Here is a 20236-nt window from a genome sequence, read left to right as displayed (position 1 = left end):
CGTCGGCGAATGCATGTCGCCGAATATACTCGGCTCTGGCGTGCTTCCAAATTGCACTGGAAACCGACTTTACCCGGTTGTGGCATTCAACAAATGTACTTTGCCAAATATACTCGGTTCCAGGGTAATGGCAAATTACATTGGGAACCTACTATATCCGGTTCCGGTGGTTTAAGGGTTAAACACGAGTCACATTATAAATTTTACCAGGCCAGGGGCCTCATGTATAAGTGGTGTGTATGCACAAAATTGTTGCATACTCCCGTTTCCACGATCAAATCGCGATTTATAAAACCTAAACCTGGTGTAAAGCAACGCACATTTGAATGCCAGCAAAATGCTTGGTGTATGCAAGTTCTCCACTTGGTTTTGCAAACTGGCGGCAACCAGCGTCAAAGCAGTGCTTTTGTTCCAGTGTGGTTTCCCTTTCTTTTTTACATTCACATCCATGATGCAGCTTTATCAAATACACTGAAATTAACCGCATATTGTTTATTAGTTTAAGGCATCTGATTGTAATTAACCTGTAACAATATAATGGTCCACGGAATGGCCAAACTATTCCAAATACTATTCCGTAGCTGCTTTAGCGTTGTTACTCTCACTGCACCTTCTTCATCTTCTTTCAGCTGTTCCCGTTAGGGGTTGCCACAGTGGATCATCGTTTTCCATATAACTCTCACTGCACCACTAGGAGTATTTCTATCACTGTAACTGAGTGTGAGTGTGGAATCACAGCTCTACAGCAGCTGATCGGAAACAGAATTATCAGTATACAGCATCTAGAACACGCTACCTCAGCCATGCTGCGTATTTGAACTGTTCTCATACGGCAAACACTTCAGAGCCTTTCCTGTACTGACCTCGCGGTTCAGAAACAGTTTCATCCCAAGAACTATAAATGCAATCAATCAGTCCATCAAGTGCTCCTGGTAGAACTGTTTGTATTTTTAAGTAAACTTGAGATACAGTTATAATATTGGACAACCTAAGCCACTTTAGCATGTACTAGCAAAATACCCGTGCTTCACAGCGAAGTAGTGTGTAGGCCGGTCTTAGTATTTTACAATCTGCTCAGTTGCTGGGATTTTCACGCACAACCATTTCTAGGGTTTACAAAGAACGGTGTGAAAAGAGAAAAACATCCAGTATGCGGCAGTCCTGTGGGTGAAAATGCCTTGTTGATGCTAGAGGTTAGAGGAGAATGGGCCGACTGATTCAAGCTGATAGAAGAGGAATTTTGACTGAAATATCCACTCGTTACAACCGAGGTATGCAGCAAAGCATTTGTGAAGCCACAACACGCACAACCTTGAGGCGGATGGGCTACAACAGCAGAAGACCCCACTGGGTACCACTCATCTCCACTACAAATAGGAAAAAGAGGCTACAATTTGTACAAGCTCACCAAAATTGGACAGTTGAAGACTGGAAAAATGTTGCCTGGTCTAATGAGTCTCGATTTCTGTTGAGACATTCAAATGGTAGAGTCAGAATTTGGCGTAAACAGAATGAGAACATGGATCCATCATGCCTTGTTACCACTGTGCAGGCTGGTGGTGGTGGTGGTGTAATGGTGTGGGGGATGTTTTCTTGGCACACTTTAGGCCCCTTAGTGCCAATTGGGCATCGTTTAAATGCCACGGGCTACCTGAGCATTGTTTCTGACCATGTCCATCCCTTCATGACCACCATGTACCCATCCTCTGATGGCTACTTCCAGCAGGATAATGCACCATGTCACATAGCTCGAATCATTTCAAATTGGTTTTTTTGAACATGACAATGAGTTCACTGTACTAAAATGGCTCCCACAGTCACCAGATCTCAACCCAATAGAGCATCTTTGGGATGTGGTGGAACGGGAGCTTCGTGCCCTGGATGTGCATCCCACAAATCTCCATCAACTGCAAGATGCTATCCTATCAATATGGGCCAACATTTCTAAAGAATGCTTTCAGCACCTTGTTGAATCAATGCCACGTAGAATTAAGGCAGTTCAGAAGGCGAAAGGGGGTCAAACACCGTATTAGTATGGTGTTCCTAATAATCTTTTAGGTGAGTGTATAAATATATATATATATATATATATATATATATATATATATATACACACACACACACAGACATATAAACATATATACATATAAACATATCTACACATATATATAAATATATATATATATACATATACACATCTACATATATATACACATATCAACATATATACACACATACATATACACATACATATATATATATATATATATATATATATATATATATATATATATGTACACATACATACATACACACACACACATATATATATTGTTCGTTTAGTACGATTCTTATAGTTATTGTGTACCTATTCAAGACTTACTTTACTGTTCAGGTACCCATTTTCTTTATTTAATCCGCGGCTTGTACGCTATTTTTTGTTCGTTTATTACGATTATAGATATTTATTGATTCCCTTCTTTAGCTGACTGTCTGCTCATATAAGGCGCTCCGCTGGTTTTAAGTGAAGCAGCCTTTACACAGCTTCTCCGCTGTTTTATAAACAAACATATAAAGCCATCCTTTTTCCTTGCTTTGCCAAGGAAGCTGCCTTTTTATTTAATCCACAGGTTCTCTGCTGTTTAATTGTTCATTTATTACGATTATTATAGTTCTCTTTATATATCACGTTGTCAGTTCAGCACTCTGGTTGTAATATGACGAAGCTGCGCGAACTCACTCTTGAGAATGCAGCGTATAGTTGTCCAGGAAAAAAGCAATCTTGCCTGAAATCAATGGCAACCTTTTGTTGGGTCTGTGCCTGAGACTTCTTACTTCTCATCGTGAAGCAGAGCCTTACTGGAAATTGGAGGCATCTGAATTGAAATGGGAGATCAGAGGGTGTAACGGGGATGCGGGGAATACATTGAGTGTGGAGAAACTCTAGAGACAGCGTGTGTATTAACGTGGATTTTTCTGTGAGTATTTGGTGGGAGCGTGACGAAGTTGCTTCCGCAAGACTGCGTTAGCTGTGGAGCTCAGCTTGGAGCATATTCTTTTCCTACCTTGTCAATTGTGTAATGCATTTTTTGAACAGGTTTGATGCATGGAAGTGATCACTCGTACTGCGTTCAGTCAGTTCACGTGAGCTGCTCTCTTGTGTGATGTTACGATGTCCACGGCTTTATTTAATGTTAGCTAAGAACCGGCACTTAGAAGTTTCTCGCTACCGCAATTTTAACTCCACTACAAAGTGATCCAAAGTCTTGTTTATACCTTGTGTCTTCTCATTAAACTTGTATCTCGCGAATAATTCGCATTTTTCTTCAGCGCTCTTTGGGAGCTCTTTCTTCTTTTCTACGTACTGCGGTCACAGTCAGTTCACATGATTACGTGGGAGGCGTGATGATGTCACACGCAGCTCCGCCCCCCACGACCATCGAGCTAACGTCCATTACAGTATATGGAGAAAAATAGGTTCCAGTTATGACCATTACGCGTAGAATTTCGAAATGAAACCTGACCAACTTTTGTAAGTAAGCTGTAAAGAATGAGCCTGCCAAATTTCAGCCTTCTTACCTACACTGGAAGTTGGAGAATTAGTGATGAGTGAGTCAGTGAGGGCTTTGCCTTTTATTTGTATATGATGACAATATCATTAAGATGAAATGCAGCAAAATGTGTTTATTATACAGATAAAACTTTAACTTCATTTAAATAATCTATATTGTTAATAATTAAACATGTGAGCACATGGTGTTACAGTACTATCAAGGAGCTGGTGCCTACTTCATGGATTGTTTCTGCCTCGAAATGTACTCTTGCTGGGGCTGGCACGACACTGGAAGGATAGATTGGTAGAATAATTACACATGTAGTACAAAGATATTTCAATGTTCCTTAAAAGTTTTGAAGAATCAGCGTTCTCAGCTTAAAGATGGCTTTACATCTATTACAGAGCTGATTGTGTGATGATTAGACATTTGGAGAAAGAAAAGGAAGGACAGGAATTGGGGGTTAGTATGTTTGAAGGAGACAGTACTCCTGCAATAAATTATTTCATCGCAGGTCGCAAACAGCGCAGGAAGCATCTTGAACAATCTCTGGACGAGGCGCCAGCTCGTCACTATCACTGCGCCACCATGTTCCCATGTTTAATACATGCTTTAATTCCTATCATCATGAAAATGATATCAAGTATACATCTCAGTATTTAAATTATTCAGAGAGCTTTAATATCACGAATATAATAGATTCTGTGTCCTGTTGGAAAAAAAGAAAGCCCGTTTAAGAAGCACGTAGTGATTCACACGCATAGAGTACACAGAAGAAGACATACAAAACAAAGTATTTAACGTGCTACTTTAGTTACGATGGGATTTGAGAAACTAGTAAATGAAAAGATTTTAAGATGAAGTTTATGATCTACTTTAATGACAAAATAAACTATGTGATTAAAGTGGAAATTTCGAGATTAAAGTTAACATTTAGAGCTCTTTTCCCACTGTGTCCCTATTTGTTTTTCTTTTCTCTGTACCCTAATAAGCTTTCATATGACACTCAGACTGCAGGCTATGACTCACCTTTTCACGGCGACTTTGATATCTGACAACTTCTTTTTGATTTCAGCACTGTGCGACTTTGTGAACTTTAAGCTTTTGAGTTTCCCTGACACACTGTGTCACTCAATCAACTTCCTTGTGTTGTTTATACCACTGTTTAAACCAACAAATAGTAAGTTTTTCCTTGCCTCCACTTGGTTTTTGCTGAAATTCTTCTATTTAACCCCGTGCTTTTGCCATTTTCTTTTCACAGAATGCTGAGCTTAAGGGCTAGTCATATTGATTTGCATATTCAAAGAGGCATAATTCTGGGAGGGGTTTGAGGAGTGGCAGCAGGCGCGTGCACATGCATTACGCTGACCGGAATTTATGTAGCGAAAGAACGTGGAAGTTGGCGAACGCACAGATTTATGCATCTGGATGTTTTTATTCGTACGAACATTTCCGCTTTTGTCCGTACTCAATGGTATAGTGTGAATTCTATGCACAGCGTTATGATTGAGGCCCCAGGTCATTTCACCTCTCCATTCAAAGGACAAGAAATGAGTCTGGAACGTGACTGATCTCACTTAGGGTGGTGACCATGCAGGATAATCCCTGATACGCACAGTAGTTTTATTCCCTTACATGTGGAGCTTGCATGATATTATTCTAATTTTGTTGATTATCTTTGGTGACTCAAGATTACTCTAACTGTTCAACGACATGCCTAGTAAACTTTAAATTCTTCTCCTTCTGTGCCTTCTTTAATTCAATGGTCAGCTACCACAGCTTTTGACTTCCACTTATCTTCTGCGTTTCTTTTTAATTCTCCCCATTCTTTTGATGCTAAGCACTATTTTACATCATCACTCTGAGTTTAAGTTAAAATATTAAAAGTAGCATGATGGGATTTAGTTCAGAAGCAGTTTGTGCATTGTTTACAATACTCTTATTTTTTAGCTCATTAAAATCATAACTGTACATTATGGTTTTTATAAAATGCCATTGTTTTAGTTTGGTTGCTGTTGATGTTGAATTTTCTTGTGGAATTTCATTTGATCAAGGCATAGTGTTCTTACCTTGTAGCGACTACGGTAAGAATCAACATAAGGTAAGGTTTAGATTCAATAGTTCTAGCTGTAATCAGTCAGCTGTGCCAAATTATCGAATAACTTTGGTCAGTTGTTTGAATGATAAAATGGGTAATGCAACTGTTGAATAATAACTTTATTACTTAAGTTTATGAAATAGCAAATTTGGAAAGTGTGTTATACATTTACTGTAGTTCCCTTTATTTAATATCACACTGATCTGATGCCATTCACTGTGACAAGTATACAGAAATAAAAGATATCATGAGGGGTACAAATACTTTCTCATAGAATGTATATACAGTAATCCCTTGCTATATCGCACTTCGACTTTCGTGGCTTCACTCTATTGCAGATTTTAAATGTAAGCATATCTAAATATATATCACGGATTTTTCGCTGGTTCGCGGATTTCTGCGGACAATGGGTCTTTTAATTTATGGGACATGCTTCCTCAGTTTGTTTACCCAGTTGATTTCATACAAGGGACGCTATTGGCAGATGGCTTAGAAGCTACCCAATCAGAGCATGTATTACATATTAACTAAAACTCCTCAATGCTATAAGATATGCTTTCCGCGCGGTGCTTGATTGCTTGTCTCTGCTTCTATCTCACCCTCTCTGACATTCTCTGCGCATGACGGAGGGGGTGTGAGCAGAGATGCTGTTTGCACAGAAGCTGTTTGCCTAGTGGATACGGAAGCACCTCTAAGAAATGCCGCTTTATCGCGGTGCTTCCAAAAGCACACTTATTGATTTTTTGATTGTTTGCTTTAATCTCGCGCTCTCTCTCTCTCTGACGTTCTCTGCACCTGACGGAGGAGATGTGAGCAGAGGGGCTGTTTGCACAGAGGCTGTTTGCTTAGAAGATACTAACGCTCCTCTAAAAAATGTCGCTTTATTGCGGTGCTTTGGAATACTTAAAAGCACACGTATTGATTTTGACTGTTTGCTTTTCTTTGCGAGCGCGCTCTCTCTCTCTCTCTCTGAAATTCTCTGCTCCTGAAGAGAAGAAGATATATTTGCATTCTTTTAATTGTGAGAAAGAACTGTCACCTCTGTCTTGTCATGGAGCACAGTTTAAACTTTTGACTAAAGGGTGTTATTTCATGTCTAGAGGGCTCTAATAACGTTAACAGTGTGGGAGAGTTTATAAGGGCTTAAAATATATAAAAATAACTATACAAACATATGGTTTCTACTTCGCGGATTTTCATCTATCGCGAGGGGTTCTGGAACACAACCCCCGCGATCGAGGAGGGATTACTGTATAACTCAAATCCACATCTATCAAACTACCAGTATTCAAGGTTGTTTCTTAATATAAATCATTCTTTTGTTGATCACAATATGGTCAAAGAAATTAGCTGTCTTTGAGTTTACTTAAAGGTAAATTGTTTAAAAAAATCTGTAAAGATAAAAAGTGTAAAGTGTAATTAATGAATACATTCCCAACATAAATTTGACAAGTTTGATAAATTCTATAATAAAAAATTGTACAAAGTGCATTAGTGAAAGTAATATAGCTGAGGCAATATTCATCAATGAATATGTCATCTTCTTTGATGTTGTTGACTACATAACAGGCTATGAACACTTAATAAGAAATTAAGCATCTTTCACTGACTGATGGAAGAAACAGTTTAAAAGAAAACAACCGAAAAAAGAACCAACCATCTGATTCATGAAGATCACAGAGAAAAATTCCACAATTGCTATAATAAATAAAAAGCAGCTAAAAACTGGGTCTGCCACTTTTAATTTTATAGGTAATAAAAAGAATTTTATGTATATGGGACACTGTACCATTCACAACATGTTGCTCTGTAGCTTAAAGACAACTGCTCAAGGTAGTTTAGGAGGCCTGCAGACTTTAGAACATTTAAAATGCTCTAGGAGTTAAGTTTATTAAAACAGACTGATTAAAAGAAAATCATTTAAGATGAATGAACTCTTTGTACTGGGAAGCCACTACCCAAGCAAGTGAAACTGCCAAAGGCTTCCCTTTCAACACTGGACAATATTATTTCATTATAGTACACTAGTAATAAATGACTTCCTATATAAAAAAGACAGCTATAAGTACAAAAATGCTTTCAAGCATTACCATTCAATCTTAGAAACTGGTATGTGAAACATTCATTTTGCAACAGGAAGATTATATCATACTGTACTGTGTATGGCACTGTTTGATAGTTGGTAGTATTTTTATTAACTGCATTGTTTAACATTTACTATTGGAAGAAACTGTTATATTAGCTTACAAAATAAAGTACAGTAATTATTATTTTGATTATGCATTACAGATTTTCTAAATTATCTCTTCTGGAAAGTGAAACAGAACACAGAAGCATGTTCTCTGGAAAAATGCTGAGATTTCAATACTCAAGTGCACATTAATTTTAAAATTGGACTCAGGTCTCAGGTACTAATGTACTGTAAGTTATCCATGGTTTTCTCATTGAACTATGAGTTTTCTCACATAACCTAAAGCATGTGGCCAAAACATACTGCTGTTTCTAAAAACCCCCAACTGTGAACTGAAGTGTAGTGGAGAGCAGACGTACATCCAGTGAAAAATATTCCTGCCTTTAGACAACTACTTGCAGGCACCAGTTCTCTATAATCACAAACTAGGAAAAGAGATATGAGAAATTGATGGAACAGACAACACTTAAATACACTACATAATCCTTCAATCAATAAGTATGATGTCATCAATATATCCAAATGATGAAAACAACAGAATTATGATGCCTTCATATATGTCCTTTTCCTTTATTATTTTAAAGAGAATAAAAAATTATTTTAAACTGTACTGTGTAAAACAAGGATGGCAAAAACAAACATGTTACCACCTGAACATTGATTGATTACTGAGGTATACTAACAGTGCAAAGGTACAGTATAAGGCTGTTACACAGATTTCACATTCAAAAATGTGTAGAACAAACAATGTGGCAAAACAGATGCTTTGAGTCATTTGATGCTTATTTCTCTAATACAGCACACATTTATTTGGTGACATTATCACAAGTTTTTACAATAAATTTCTATTGGTTCATCCACACATTAATATTTTGAACATGCATACTCATATTTAGGACAAACAATGCCAAGAGTATTTACTGGAAGCACAAGGCACTAGGCCAGAACTAACCTTGGATGAGACAGCACTACATCCATCACAAGACATACCAACATACACACTTCACTGACATTGGGCCAGTCGAGAGTACCCAATAAATGTAACCTGCCAATCTAACACAGGGAAGATGTGCAAATTCTACAAGACTGTGACCAGACCAGAATACAAACAGGCTCCTTGGAGCTGCTGAAACAGAAATGCTAATCTATGCATGTACATGCCACCCTACTTAAAATTTGGTCAGCACAAACTCCCAATTATTAAAATAACAGCAATACAATTATGCCACTTATCTGTGAGTCAAATCAAGTCAAGTTGGGGAGCATGCACTGGTACAGTGCATTGCCACACCCACTACACGTCAAAACAGCTCGGGATCCCGGTTGGCATAGGCAGACACGCGGTCTAGTCCTACCCTCCAGAAATGACCCTCTATCTGCCACAGCCAGGTGTTACGTGGGCGACCCCTTGCCCTGTTACAGCCACAGGACCCCAACAATGAGGTTCTTATGAGCCATATCACCCTCGTGGAAACGCATCACATGGCCGTAGTGCCGTAACTGTGAGCTACAAATAAAATATTTTAGATCTTCAAATAAAACAGCTCTAGGTACATACAGAGAAAAAATCTAATCACAAATTTTCACACAGTTCACAAATACCGTCAAACTTAGATGAACTACAGCCACAAAAAGTGACCTGATATAGTCAAACAGATGATGACATCATCACACCGGCCCAATACATTGTGGTATGTGTTACAGTGGTAACAAGTGCTACAAAACCATCAAAATGGTGGCATTCCTTGGAAAACAAAATGCAGATGAAAATAACCACAAAAATATAATCTTTTATATGAGGTCTCCAAAAGAAAAATATGTCAGAAACATATTCTCTATTTCAAAAATTCTTAGAAAGGATGTATTCAATTTTCAAGCTTCAGGGAAAATAAATGTTAAACGCCCCAGTGTTAACTCCCCATCTAATAAAGGGGCAAAATATCCCAAAACACCCAAACCCAATCCAGAATAATAACTAAGTTAAAATTCTGACAAAGGAAGCTTAATTAAGAACTTGTGTTGAAATTGAACAGAATCGCAAAGGCAACTAAGAAGTAGACAAAAACAGACAGCACTGTTATTTATTTGGTTACATTTCAAGCACTGTATGGTTTCCTATGCGTTCATTTGTGAAACTTGTATCATTTTTTTTTCCAGTGCCCTGATCCGTCTCTGATAATGAAGAGCAAAACCATACTACACAAGTGTCCCAGTTTATGACTTTGAAAATCTGGTCACTTTACAATCCGTAAGAGTAACACATTCATGTGATATCCAAATTTGTTAGTGGCTATAATAAAGTTTGCCTTTAACTTTATTATTTCCTAACATTTCTCATTTACAAAAGGGTTTTGTTTATTTATTTAGTTTATATTAATTGGCACTTGCAAATTGACACTGTGTGTGACTTAGTGCGTGGGTGTGTTTATGTGTGTATTTGAGTAAAAGTCTCTGTGGTGGACTACAGACCTGTCCATGCCTGTTTTCAGCCTATGGCCCCTAAAACCCTGAAATGGATGAGAAAGTTCTAAAACTGACCTACTGAACTCAGTCCATTAAGGGCTACAGTGCCTGTGCAGTCCTCAAGGTTACCTGAATGTACAACATGTGTATATTTTCTAAATTGTTATTTATTCTTCTCTTTAATTAATAATAACATTTATGTATAAGCGGTAAAGAAGTAGGAAATATACTGCTAAAGCTTGTCAACTTTGATTATAAAATCAATCTTCATTAACATTAAAAATGCATATTTTTTGTCCTATTAAGACGAAGTATAAAAAAAGAAATGAACTGCTAATAACAGAAGCACTGGTAAAAAATGAAGATCTTTCAACTATGAGAAGAAAAATGACTGCTTGAGAAAAAAATTGCTTATCCACTTTTACAAAACAGATCCATCTATATAAGTGTATGAGTAAATGTAACTCTGTTATGTAAAATCTGCCCAACCCATTATGGGGGAGAAAAAAACAAACAAGCAAAAAGTCTGACTGTTAACATAGAATAGATAAATTACTTTGATCTAAGTTAATGATGCAGGGAATTTAATAAATCATACATTGACTAGAAATCGCCCAAGATAAATTTCTGAGGTAGGCTATTGATTGCTGTCTCTGAGTATCATGTTTGGCTAAATAAAATCAATCATACTGCAATATTGATCACAAGCTAAAACTCTTTTTTGCTCTCTGACTGGACAGTAACTAATGATTTTGTTATGGTCTGAATCATGTTGGCACAATGAGTTATCTGACTTATGCATATCGTCATCCCATGCTCATTCACCTTGAAGAATTTAAAGGTTATTCTGTGAATCAGATTCAACACCTACAGTGTAACACAGAAATATTTTATAAACAACAAGCTACAATAAAGAGTGCAAGTGTTAAAGTAAAGTAGTTTTATTCTCAGAGAGATATATTAGATAATCAATTACATAACAAAACATAATGTTGACTTCAAGAGTGGATGTCTACATAAAATTAACAACTATTTTCTTGCTGTGTGTCGCTACACTGATTTATCTTGATTACCCATCCTTTCATTTCTGAGCCTTCTTAGTTTATTTCAGGGTTGCATTGAGGGACAACCAGGAACCACTCCTCCCTCCCAAACTCAAGAAGTGCCAATCCATTGCAGGGCACTCTTACGCACACATCCATATTCACTTGGGGCAAAAGTTTATATTAAAAGTTAATTTTAAACCAGCTGAATACATTTTATAAAAGCCTCACCACAGGAGACCTAACTACTGTACAGTATTTATACAGCCAACATATTAACAGAGGTGATTTTAACTAATTTCTGATATTCCTCTATTTTATTATGTCAGTAATGTAAATGATAACAAGGAATGAAACCGTCATGATACAGGAAAAAAGTTTTTAGTGGTTCAGGCTTTAATAACAAACCCTCAGGGTATCCTAGAGTAACAAACAAACTCTATCATGTACCTATTTCTTTTATTCAAACATACAATATAAGATATAGTTGGTTTTTATGCTTTACAGCCACCCACCCAAATTAGGGGCTTATTTACACCCAATTATGTCCTCCAATCCAGACACCATCCTCCACAACTGTTTGGCACTCCTTCTGTTGGAAATTATTCAATGGAAATGATCAACATCAACCCTGAAAACCATCTATCACAATTGATAACAATGACAAAAGGAGACCACCTTCCACAACTAACTTCTCCGATACATTATCATGACAAGGTAAGGGTTTGAGGAGTAGAACCAACTACTGTACTCTAGGTGTCATGATACTAAACAAAAACATGTGCACTGTAGTTGTTGTTTGTGTAATTAACATGCATAAACATAACACATAGCATTTTAAGTAACTGTCTAAAAGTCAGCTACTGTTGGGACACATCAAAATATTTAGGGCACATCTCTAAATATCAAAACCATTCTGTAGTTCATACATGCAAATGTGACAGAATCAGTTGAGCAGTGTACCTTTTATATTTGGTACCTTCTATATACCAATGGTGTAGTCTTGGACTTTAATTGTTTTATTAGTCATTTAAGAGTGTAGACAACACTATAAAGAAGAGCTCTCTGGACTTTATAAGGATTTTTTATTTATTTATATATTTTTATGCTATCCACATTCTATGAAGGACTCCATCCTGTTTTCTTTGTATAAAGTGCTGCATTTTATGTTCAGCTTTTGAAAGAATAAGTGCCTCTAAAACATCTTCTTTTCTCATAATGTAACCAAAATATTTGATTTCAGATTTACATGATTAAAATCTACTACACACAAGATTAATGTTCTGTTTCTCTTACACAGCATGTCCATGAAATATGCACTGAGAATTGGTATCTCAATAAATTTTTCACAATATAATTAATATTTTTCTGCATTAGTGAATGATATGTTGATTTACTGTTCTATGTGTATATATGGTGCCATTATTTTTTATTTCTGTTTATTTATCTTCTCTTTTGCAGGACATTTACCAAGAGAATCTATTCAACTAAAAATGACACATACCGCAGATTCAATAAGAACTTAAAATAGAAATGATAAATACCTCCAGACACTTAAAAAATGACAGCAGCTTTATTTAACTATTTATTAATTAGAATAGTTTTATGTTATTATTTACAAAAGGCTCTCATCTATACATAGACATTGCTAACTCATCTATACATAGAAGTTGAAGCCTAAAATTAATTGTTTACAGTTGAAAACACAGGTTTTTACATTAACCTTGTTTTAAGAAAAGTAATGCTTAAACAGTACCTGTTTTTCACATCGTCCATAATCTGCCCCTTGCTCTGTCATGTAGAAGGATGCTTCTCCACGATTTTTTGCCATTTCAATAAGAGACAAAGCAGTCTTCACTGTGGAATTTCTAGCATGTACAAATACCATGACCTTAAAACAGGAAAGGAGAACAATTTTACAGGTTCTAAAATGAATACAAAGTATTGAATATACTATAAATAATGAAAAATGTGAAAACAAGTGGAGCTGTGTAGTTTAAGATAAAATTAATTAAGATACAGCACTATATAAAAATATTTAGATCCTTTAAAATTATCCAAATTATAAACAATTTTTACACTTTCTGTGTGAACTAGAAATGCCAACATGAATGAGGAACACTTCCTTAACAGTATAGGCCAATAACCAAGTACGAATATGAGCACTTATATTTAATAAATAAATAAAGTTAGAGTTCCAACAACAGATACATGAAAATAGAGACAATAAATTCCTATTAAGGCACAATGTATTAAACTTGTTTTTTTTTCCTTAAATTAAAAAAGAAATACCACTTAATATAATTAATCCAGGAATTATAATTAAGTTGTTTTTGATGAGGAATTCTCTTCCATGTAACATTAAATTGAGGATTTTACAGAATCAGTGGTAACTTCAGTATGTGTTTAACAAAGAATAATGTACAATCGGCAAAAAAAAAACAATCATATTATTCACAAATACTTAATTTATTGTCTGTCATATTCTCTTCTACAATTTAAAAATAAAAAAATGGTTACTCAATACTATCAAAATCAGAAAGCAAAGAATATAATATACATGCCATGTGAACCGCAAAAACCAGATTTGTCAGATATCTCACACAACCTACTGTGAGATTATGTTTGTATTTGTACATTCAGGAAGAAATACTAATTATTAATTTAAAAGTGTATTTTATACATACAATACATCTCTCATATATGATCCAGTATTTTTGGAGACATTTTAGTTGCAAGTCTATTTGAGATATTAAATATTGTTTAATTAGATTAGTCTACCTTCCGAAAAAAAAGCATGGAGTGTTTGACTAGTGTGGAAGTACTCAAATCCTGATAAAATTTAATTCTGGAGTGAACACAGGATACAAAGCAAATTATTTTGTCACCACCTTTAAAATAGCTTTTGGGGTTGTTGCATGGTTCAAACTAAAATGAATAATCAATAATGTGTAAAAGTGACCATTAAAATCCAATTGATATGAGGCACAGTACTGGATTTTTGTAACAGAAACAGAAAGACCAGGAGGTACTTTGTAAGAGATTTAATAGAAGAATATATCCACAAAGACAGTATCCATGATTATACAACAAAATCACCAAAAGTTTCTAATCACTTGGTGTAATATATACATTTTCACTTACCTAGAGTCATACTAATCCTCTTTATACACACTGTGCTATGTTTATCATTGAATGTTTCAAAACTGGACTGTTGCGTTTTACTTTCTAAGTGGGAGTTAATTAAAACATAACATTCACTCCTACAAACCTTATTTTAGGTTTTCACTAAGGGGTCTTTTGACATTTGTTTCCCTTTAGCAGGTATTTTTGCTGTTCTTTTATCACCTGCAGGAAATCAAAGATAGCTGAGTGATTTGAGGGAGGCGAAAAGGTATTTGTGTTCAAACTTTACAGCCTGTGAAGGGCATGGAACATTTTTATTTTAAATATAATGTTGACAACGGCAAGAAGTTTGAAAGCAAGAAAGCAAAAGGGGGGTTGAATAAGCAAGGCACTAGGCATTCTCTGAAGAGAGTAGTGGACACATTTGTTTGAAATATTCAGTTTCCTGGTAATCTGTTGCATGAAATAGCCTTCACTTTGCAAAACAACAATAGACTGACATATTTCTTGACAAATCTGTTTCATTGTAATCATTTTTGAACATAGAATTGAACTTTAGGAATGCTACTTCCCTGCAAAACAAGGTAACACAATTAACTTCCAATATTGCAAAAAAAAAATGAAAATAGTACTAATTTCTATTAAAAACATGAAAATTTCTATGCGACTCCAAACTTTTGTACGCTAGTGTTAATAAGGTCAGGATATCAGTTCTGCAGTCCAAATTTAAATAATTATGTGAAAAGATGAACAGCATAACTGATTAGGTCTCTGAAGTTCTATATGGCTTAAATCTACGGGACTCCTTTTGGAACAGATGAGACCTGTTACTCCACGACGGGTTACATCTGAACTGAAAGGGCACCAATTGTTTTGGGGATATGTATAAATTGGTTAGTCAAGGATTGTTTAAAGTAGGGAATGGGGGAGAAGGGAATTCAAAGTTTAGAATTTTCCATGAAAAGATTAAAATTAGTGTGAAATCAAAGATGCATATTAACTTAAATTCTATCCCAAGTAAAATAAGTAACACATTAAAAATTGCTTTCTTAAATACTAGGGGCCTTATGCATAAATGGTGCGTACGCACAGAAATGTTGCGCAAGAACGTCTCAATGTTCAAATTGCAATGTATAAAACCTACACTTGGCATAAAGCCACGCAAATTTCCACTGTGAGCTGGAGGGCTGATCGCACCCCAAGAAGATACAGACACCCCTGGGAAAACCCCAAACCCTGAAATACAGACCACCCTCACATTGCTCCTTGCCCTTCTCACTTGCAGAACCTGTCCACCCGTCTTCACCATTTCAGGAACTGCCGGTAGGACTATCTGTACATTCCCATTCAACGTACGGATCTCTGGACTATCTATTTTCAACATTACATTTCATCTGTTGCCATTTTTCATGAACTATTTCATGATTTACTGTGTGTGTTTTGTTTGCGCTTTGTTGTATTTAATGTGTAATCGCCGTAAGGGGAACAGGGATGGCCTCGTTGTTTTCTTATTTCATTTGTTTTCATTACATTCTTTATTTGCTGCTTGATTACCGGTTTGCTTTGTTTTTGTCTCTGGCTGAATGCATCCCTGGAATCTCCACCATAAAAATAAATAAATCACGATTTATTTCTCGATTGCGGCTTCTTGCTCAATGCTACGCTTACTTAAAAGCCTGAACAGTGCCTGTCCATTTTGGCTGACTGCTTTGTTTCTCTCTCCTTTCCCAGACATTCTCTGCTCCTGTTGGGGGTTGTGCTCCCCTATGATGTTTGTCTATTGTTTAATCGATAACTAACTGCATACTGAGCTCCTTTTACTTCTGAAAGAGACATGTTTGTTTTAAGTGTTTGAATAAAGTTCCTGTCTCTATAATCTCCTGTGTTATTCTGTGCCCCAAGCATTGTACTTTGCACATATTGATCCAGTAGTTTAAAAACAGTTTTTACAGTTCATTAACAGTGTGTAAAATGATTAGTGGTGCAGTAACTATGATGCTCTTTGCATGAAAAAAGTGTTCCATTAAAATTTCACTTTTTCTTTGTTAATTGTGATGTTTACTTAAAGTGCAAAAAAAAAGTATTTGCCGTCCAGGGATGCATTAACCCTAAGTATGTGGCATTTTAAGGGTTACAGCTCCAAGATGCCGCCGAAACAAGCTGCACCATCTAAGGCTTCTGGCAATGAAAATGCACTTGCATGAATTAAAGTACATATAGCGGTAACATCACTATTTTACATTCTAGCACTGCGGGAGACATAGCAGTACAGTATACAGGTTTACCTTTACATTATTTTTAGGTAATGTATTAAACTTTGTTTGGAATTAAATTAAAGTGTTTTGGGGGCATAATTAGGGTTTAAACTATGAAAATAGGTAATTTATTAACCAGATTCAAAATTGCAGGTGCTCTAGAAACGTAACCCCCGCGAATTTTGGAGGTGTACTGTACAAACAAAAAGTTTTACATCAGTCATAATCTGACTATTATCCAAGGGCAGTAAATTCACACTTATCATACTCAGGATAAAGGCTAAATTTTAATACATACATTATAGCAGCATTAATACAAATATTTTGTAATTACTTATATGTAAAACAGATGTATGTACTGTATATTAATCCATAGGGGCAACTGCAGTTTCATAAACATATAATTTAAAATATTACTCAACTAGGACCCTTTTTAAATTTTAATATCCATAATTAATATTGCACATGAAACATTTACTTTTTATTGAACTACAGAGACAAACAGACAGAGTAGGTAATTAACGGAAGTTGGGACACCTGTGCAAATTATTTGCTTCAACCTGAAAGGCTTAATTTGCTTTAATTGTTGCAGAATATCTGTTGGTTGTAACCTGTTAGTTGTTCCCTGAAGAAGGTCCATTTGTAATATTCTGAAATTTCATTTTTTGCTAAACTAAACTTCAAATATAAACCTCTGGTAGTTTACTGCTTACCTTTTTTTCCATTTTAGGTAAGTTATTGCATTTCAACTGATTTAATTTGAAGAAAAACTGGAAAAACTGAGGTGTTCTAGACTTTTGACCAGTAGTATAATATATAATAGTAAGAGAAGATATCAATTCAAAAAAAGGTCATATTCTCAAACTTTTCGAAAACAAGTTCTCTTAACAGTACAAAAATAGGTAAGTAATTACAAGAAACACAATGGGAAATAAAGTAACAGGGTTAATTTATATTGTCATATAATTTTGTATTTCAGTGGCCACCCTCTGGGCATTAAATTATGCAAAAAAGTAATTTAAAATAGTAAGAAGTGGTCCCACACTTACAAACCGTATAATTAGATCTACTTTATGCTACCAAATGCAAGTTGAAGCCTGCTCTATTAATGTAAAGCTGTAATGCAGAATATCCGGCACCTATTTTTATTAAAAAAACAAACACAGGAAGGAAGTGGTACTGAGTTTAGCTTTTATAAGTGCTTCATCAAAACCACTATGTGAAAGAAAGGGATTTTAAGTGACTGTTCAACTACCACTGTTGCCAAAGGTACTAACTGCTGAAGTTACAATATGGATTTCTCTAGTACAGTATCCATCCATCCATCTATCTGTCTATTTTCTGGACCTGCATCTTCAGTTACAGGTTCACAATAAGATAGATTTCAGTATAAATTTTTTTTAAGAATACAAAATGAACCATTAGTCTTTGCCACTTGTGAAAAATCCCTTCCTTGCAAGATTCGTTGGTTACACTAGTCATCAAACACAATGATAAATGAACGACTAATTCATAACCATGTTCATTCAAGGACCCTTAAACGGTTAAAAAAAGTAAAAAATAACTCTTTTGATTTCTTTATTTTTAAGACCACAACATAAGAAAGTTTATCAGTTTTACAAGTAAACTGCCCAAACCAGTCTTGATTAACCTTAACTTCAAAATGTCCCTAGTTAAACTTGAAATTGATTTGATTATGCTTTTGCAATAAAGAAAAGCATACAACATAGGGGAAACAATAATTATACAACAGCTCCCAAAAACCTGATTCAACAAAAATTCTTTAAAAAGTTATTTCTTACTCTTTATCTAAGTGACTATTTTTCCCCTATTGAATGAAATCTAAACACTAGCGTGGCGAATTGCTTGTGTACTAACATGTCTTTAGCTGTAGGTGGAAGTCCCCTTTTACTCATGGTGCCAAGCAGAATTGTGATGCGGTGCAGCCGTCTATTGGCCAGCAAAAATGCTGTGAAGAAGCTGTCTGTTGTTAAGGTGCTACCTTAGTCCAGTCTGATAACAAGCACAGGACATCATATCTTTGATTGCCGGTACAAGAAATAATTCTGAGCAGGTATCAACCACAGTAGCAACTGTGGTCATCACTACTCTTGTGAAAAAAATGGAGATAAACGGCATCAACTCAGAGAGGGAGAGGCAAGTTCGTTGTACCACGTGAACGTAACTGAGAGTATAAAACTGAATAATAATTTTTAAAAAAGCGCTAACTTTTACAAGTAGTCAAAATTTACACCGGGTGTTACAGATTCAAATCAAAGATATGTTTTTATTATATTATAGTAATAATAATACAGTGGTGCTTGAAAGTTTGTGAACCCTTTAGAATTTTCTATATTTCTGCATAAATATAACCTAAAACATCATCAGATTTTCACTCAATTCCTAAAAGTAGATAAAGAGAAACCAGTTAAACAAATGAGACAAAAATATTATACTTGGTCATTTATTTATTAAGGAAAATTATCGAATATTACATATTTGTGAGTGGCAAAAGAATGTGAACTTTTGCTTTCAATATCTGGTGTGACCCCTCTTTGCAGCAATAACTGCAACTAAACGTTTCCAGTAACTTTTGATCATTCCTGCACACCGGCTTGGAGGAATTTTAGCCCATTCTTCTGTACAGAACAGCTTCAACTCTGGAATGTTGGTGGGTTTCCTCACATTAACTGCTCGCTTCAGGTATTTCCACAACATTTCGATTGGATTAAGGTCAGGACTTTGACTTGGCCATTCTAAAACATTAACTTTATTCTTCTTTAACCATTCTTTGGTAGAACAACTTGTGTGCTTAGGGTCGTTGTCTTGCTGCATGACCCACCTTCTCTTGAGATTCAGTTCATGGACAGATGTCCTGACATTTTCCTTTAGAATTCTCTGATATAATTCAGAATTCATTGTTCCATCAATGAAGGCAAACCGTCCTGGCCCAGATGCAGCAAAACAGGCCCAAACCATGATACTACCACCACCTTGTTTTACAGATGGGATAAGGTTCTTATGCTGGAATGCAGTGTTTTCCTTTCTCCAAACATAACTCTTTTCATTTAAACCAAAAAGTTCAATTTTGATCTCATCCGTCCACAAAACATTTTTCCAATAGCCTTCTGGTTTGTCCACGTGATCTTTAGCAAACTGCAGACAAAAAGCAATGTTTTTTTGGAGAGCAGTGGCTTTCTCCTTGCAACCCTGCCATGCACACCATTGTTATTCATTGTTCTCCTGATGGTCGACTTATGAACATGAACATTAGCCAATGTGAGAGAGGCCTTCAGTTGCTTAGAAGTTACACTGGGGTCCTTTGTGACTTCGCTGACTATTACACGCCTTGCCCTTGGAGTGATCTTTGTTGGTCGACCACTCCTGATGAGGGTAACAATGGTCTTGAATTTCCTCCATTTGTACACAATCTGTCTGACTGTGGATTGGTGGAGTCGAAACTCTTTAGAGATGGTTCTGTAAACTTTTCCAGCCTGATGAGCATC

The 20236-nt window shown here is 35.9% G+C and overlaps 1 protein-coding gene across 1 annotated transcript in view; it reads right to left on the bottom strand.

Annotated features, from left to right (window-relative positions):
- The window catches only part of ascc3 (activating signal cointegrator 1 complex subunit 3), a 683087-nt gene that overhangs the window by 401905 nt on the left and 260946 nt on the right, over positions 1-20236 (bottom strand). The window contains exon 14 of the mRNA XM_039747862.1: positions 13106-13240. Within this exon, the coding sequence (XP_039603796.1) occupies positions 13106-13240 (135 nt within the window). The remainder of the gene's footprint in view (positions 1-13105; positions 13241-20236) is intronic.

The sequence above is a fragment of the Polypterus senegalus genome, chromosome 3, assembly GCF_016835505.1.
Source record: "Polypterus senegalus isolate Bchr_013 chromosome 3, ASM1683550v1, whole genome shotgun sequence".
Taxonomy (NCBI): Eukaryota; Metazoa; Chordata; class Cladistia; order Polypteriformes; family Polypteridae; genus Polypterus; species Polypterus senegalus.
This window is presented reverse-complemented; position numbering and strand designations above follow the sequence as displayed.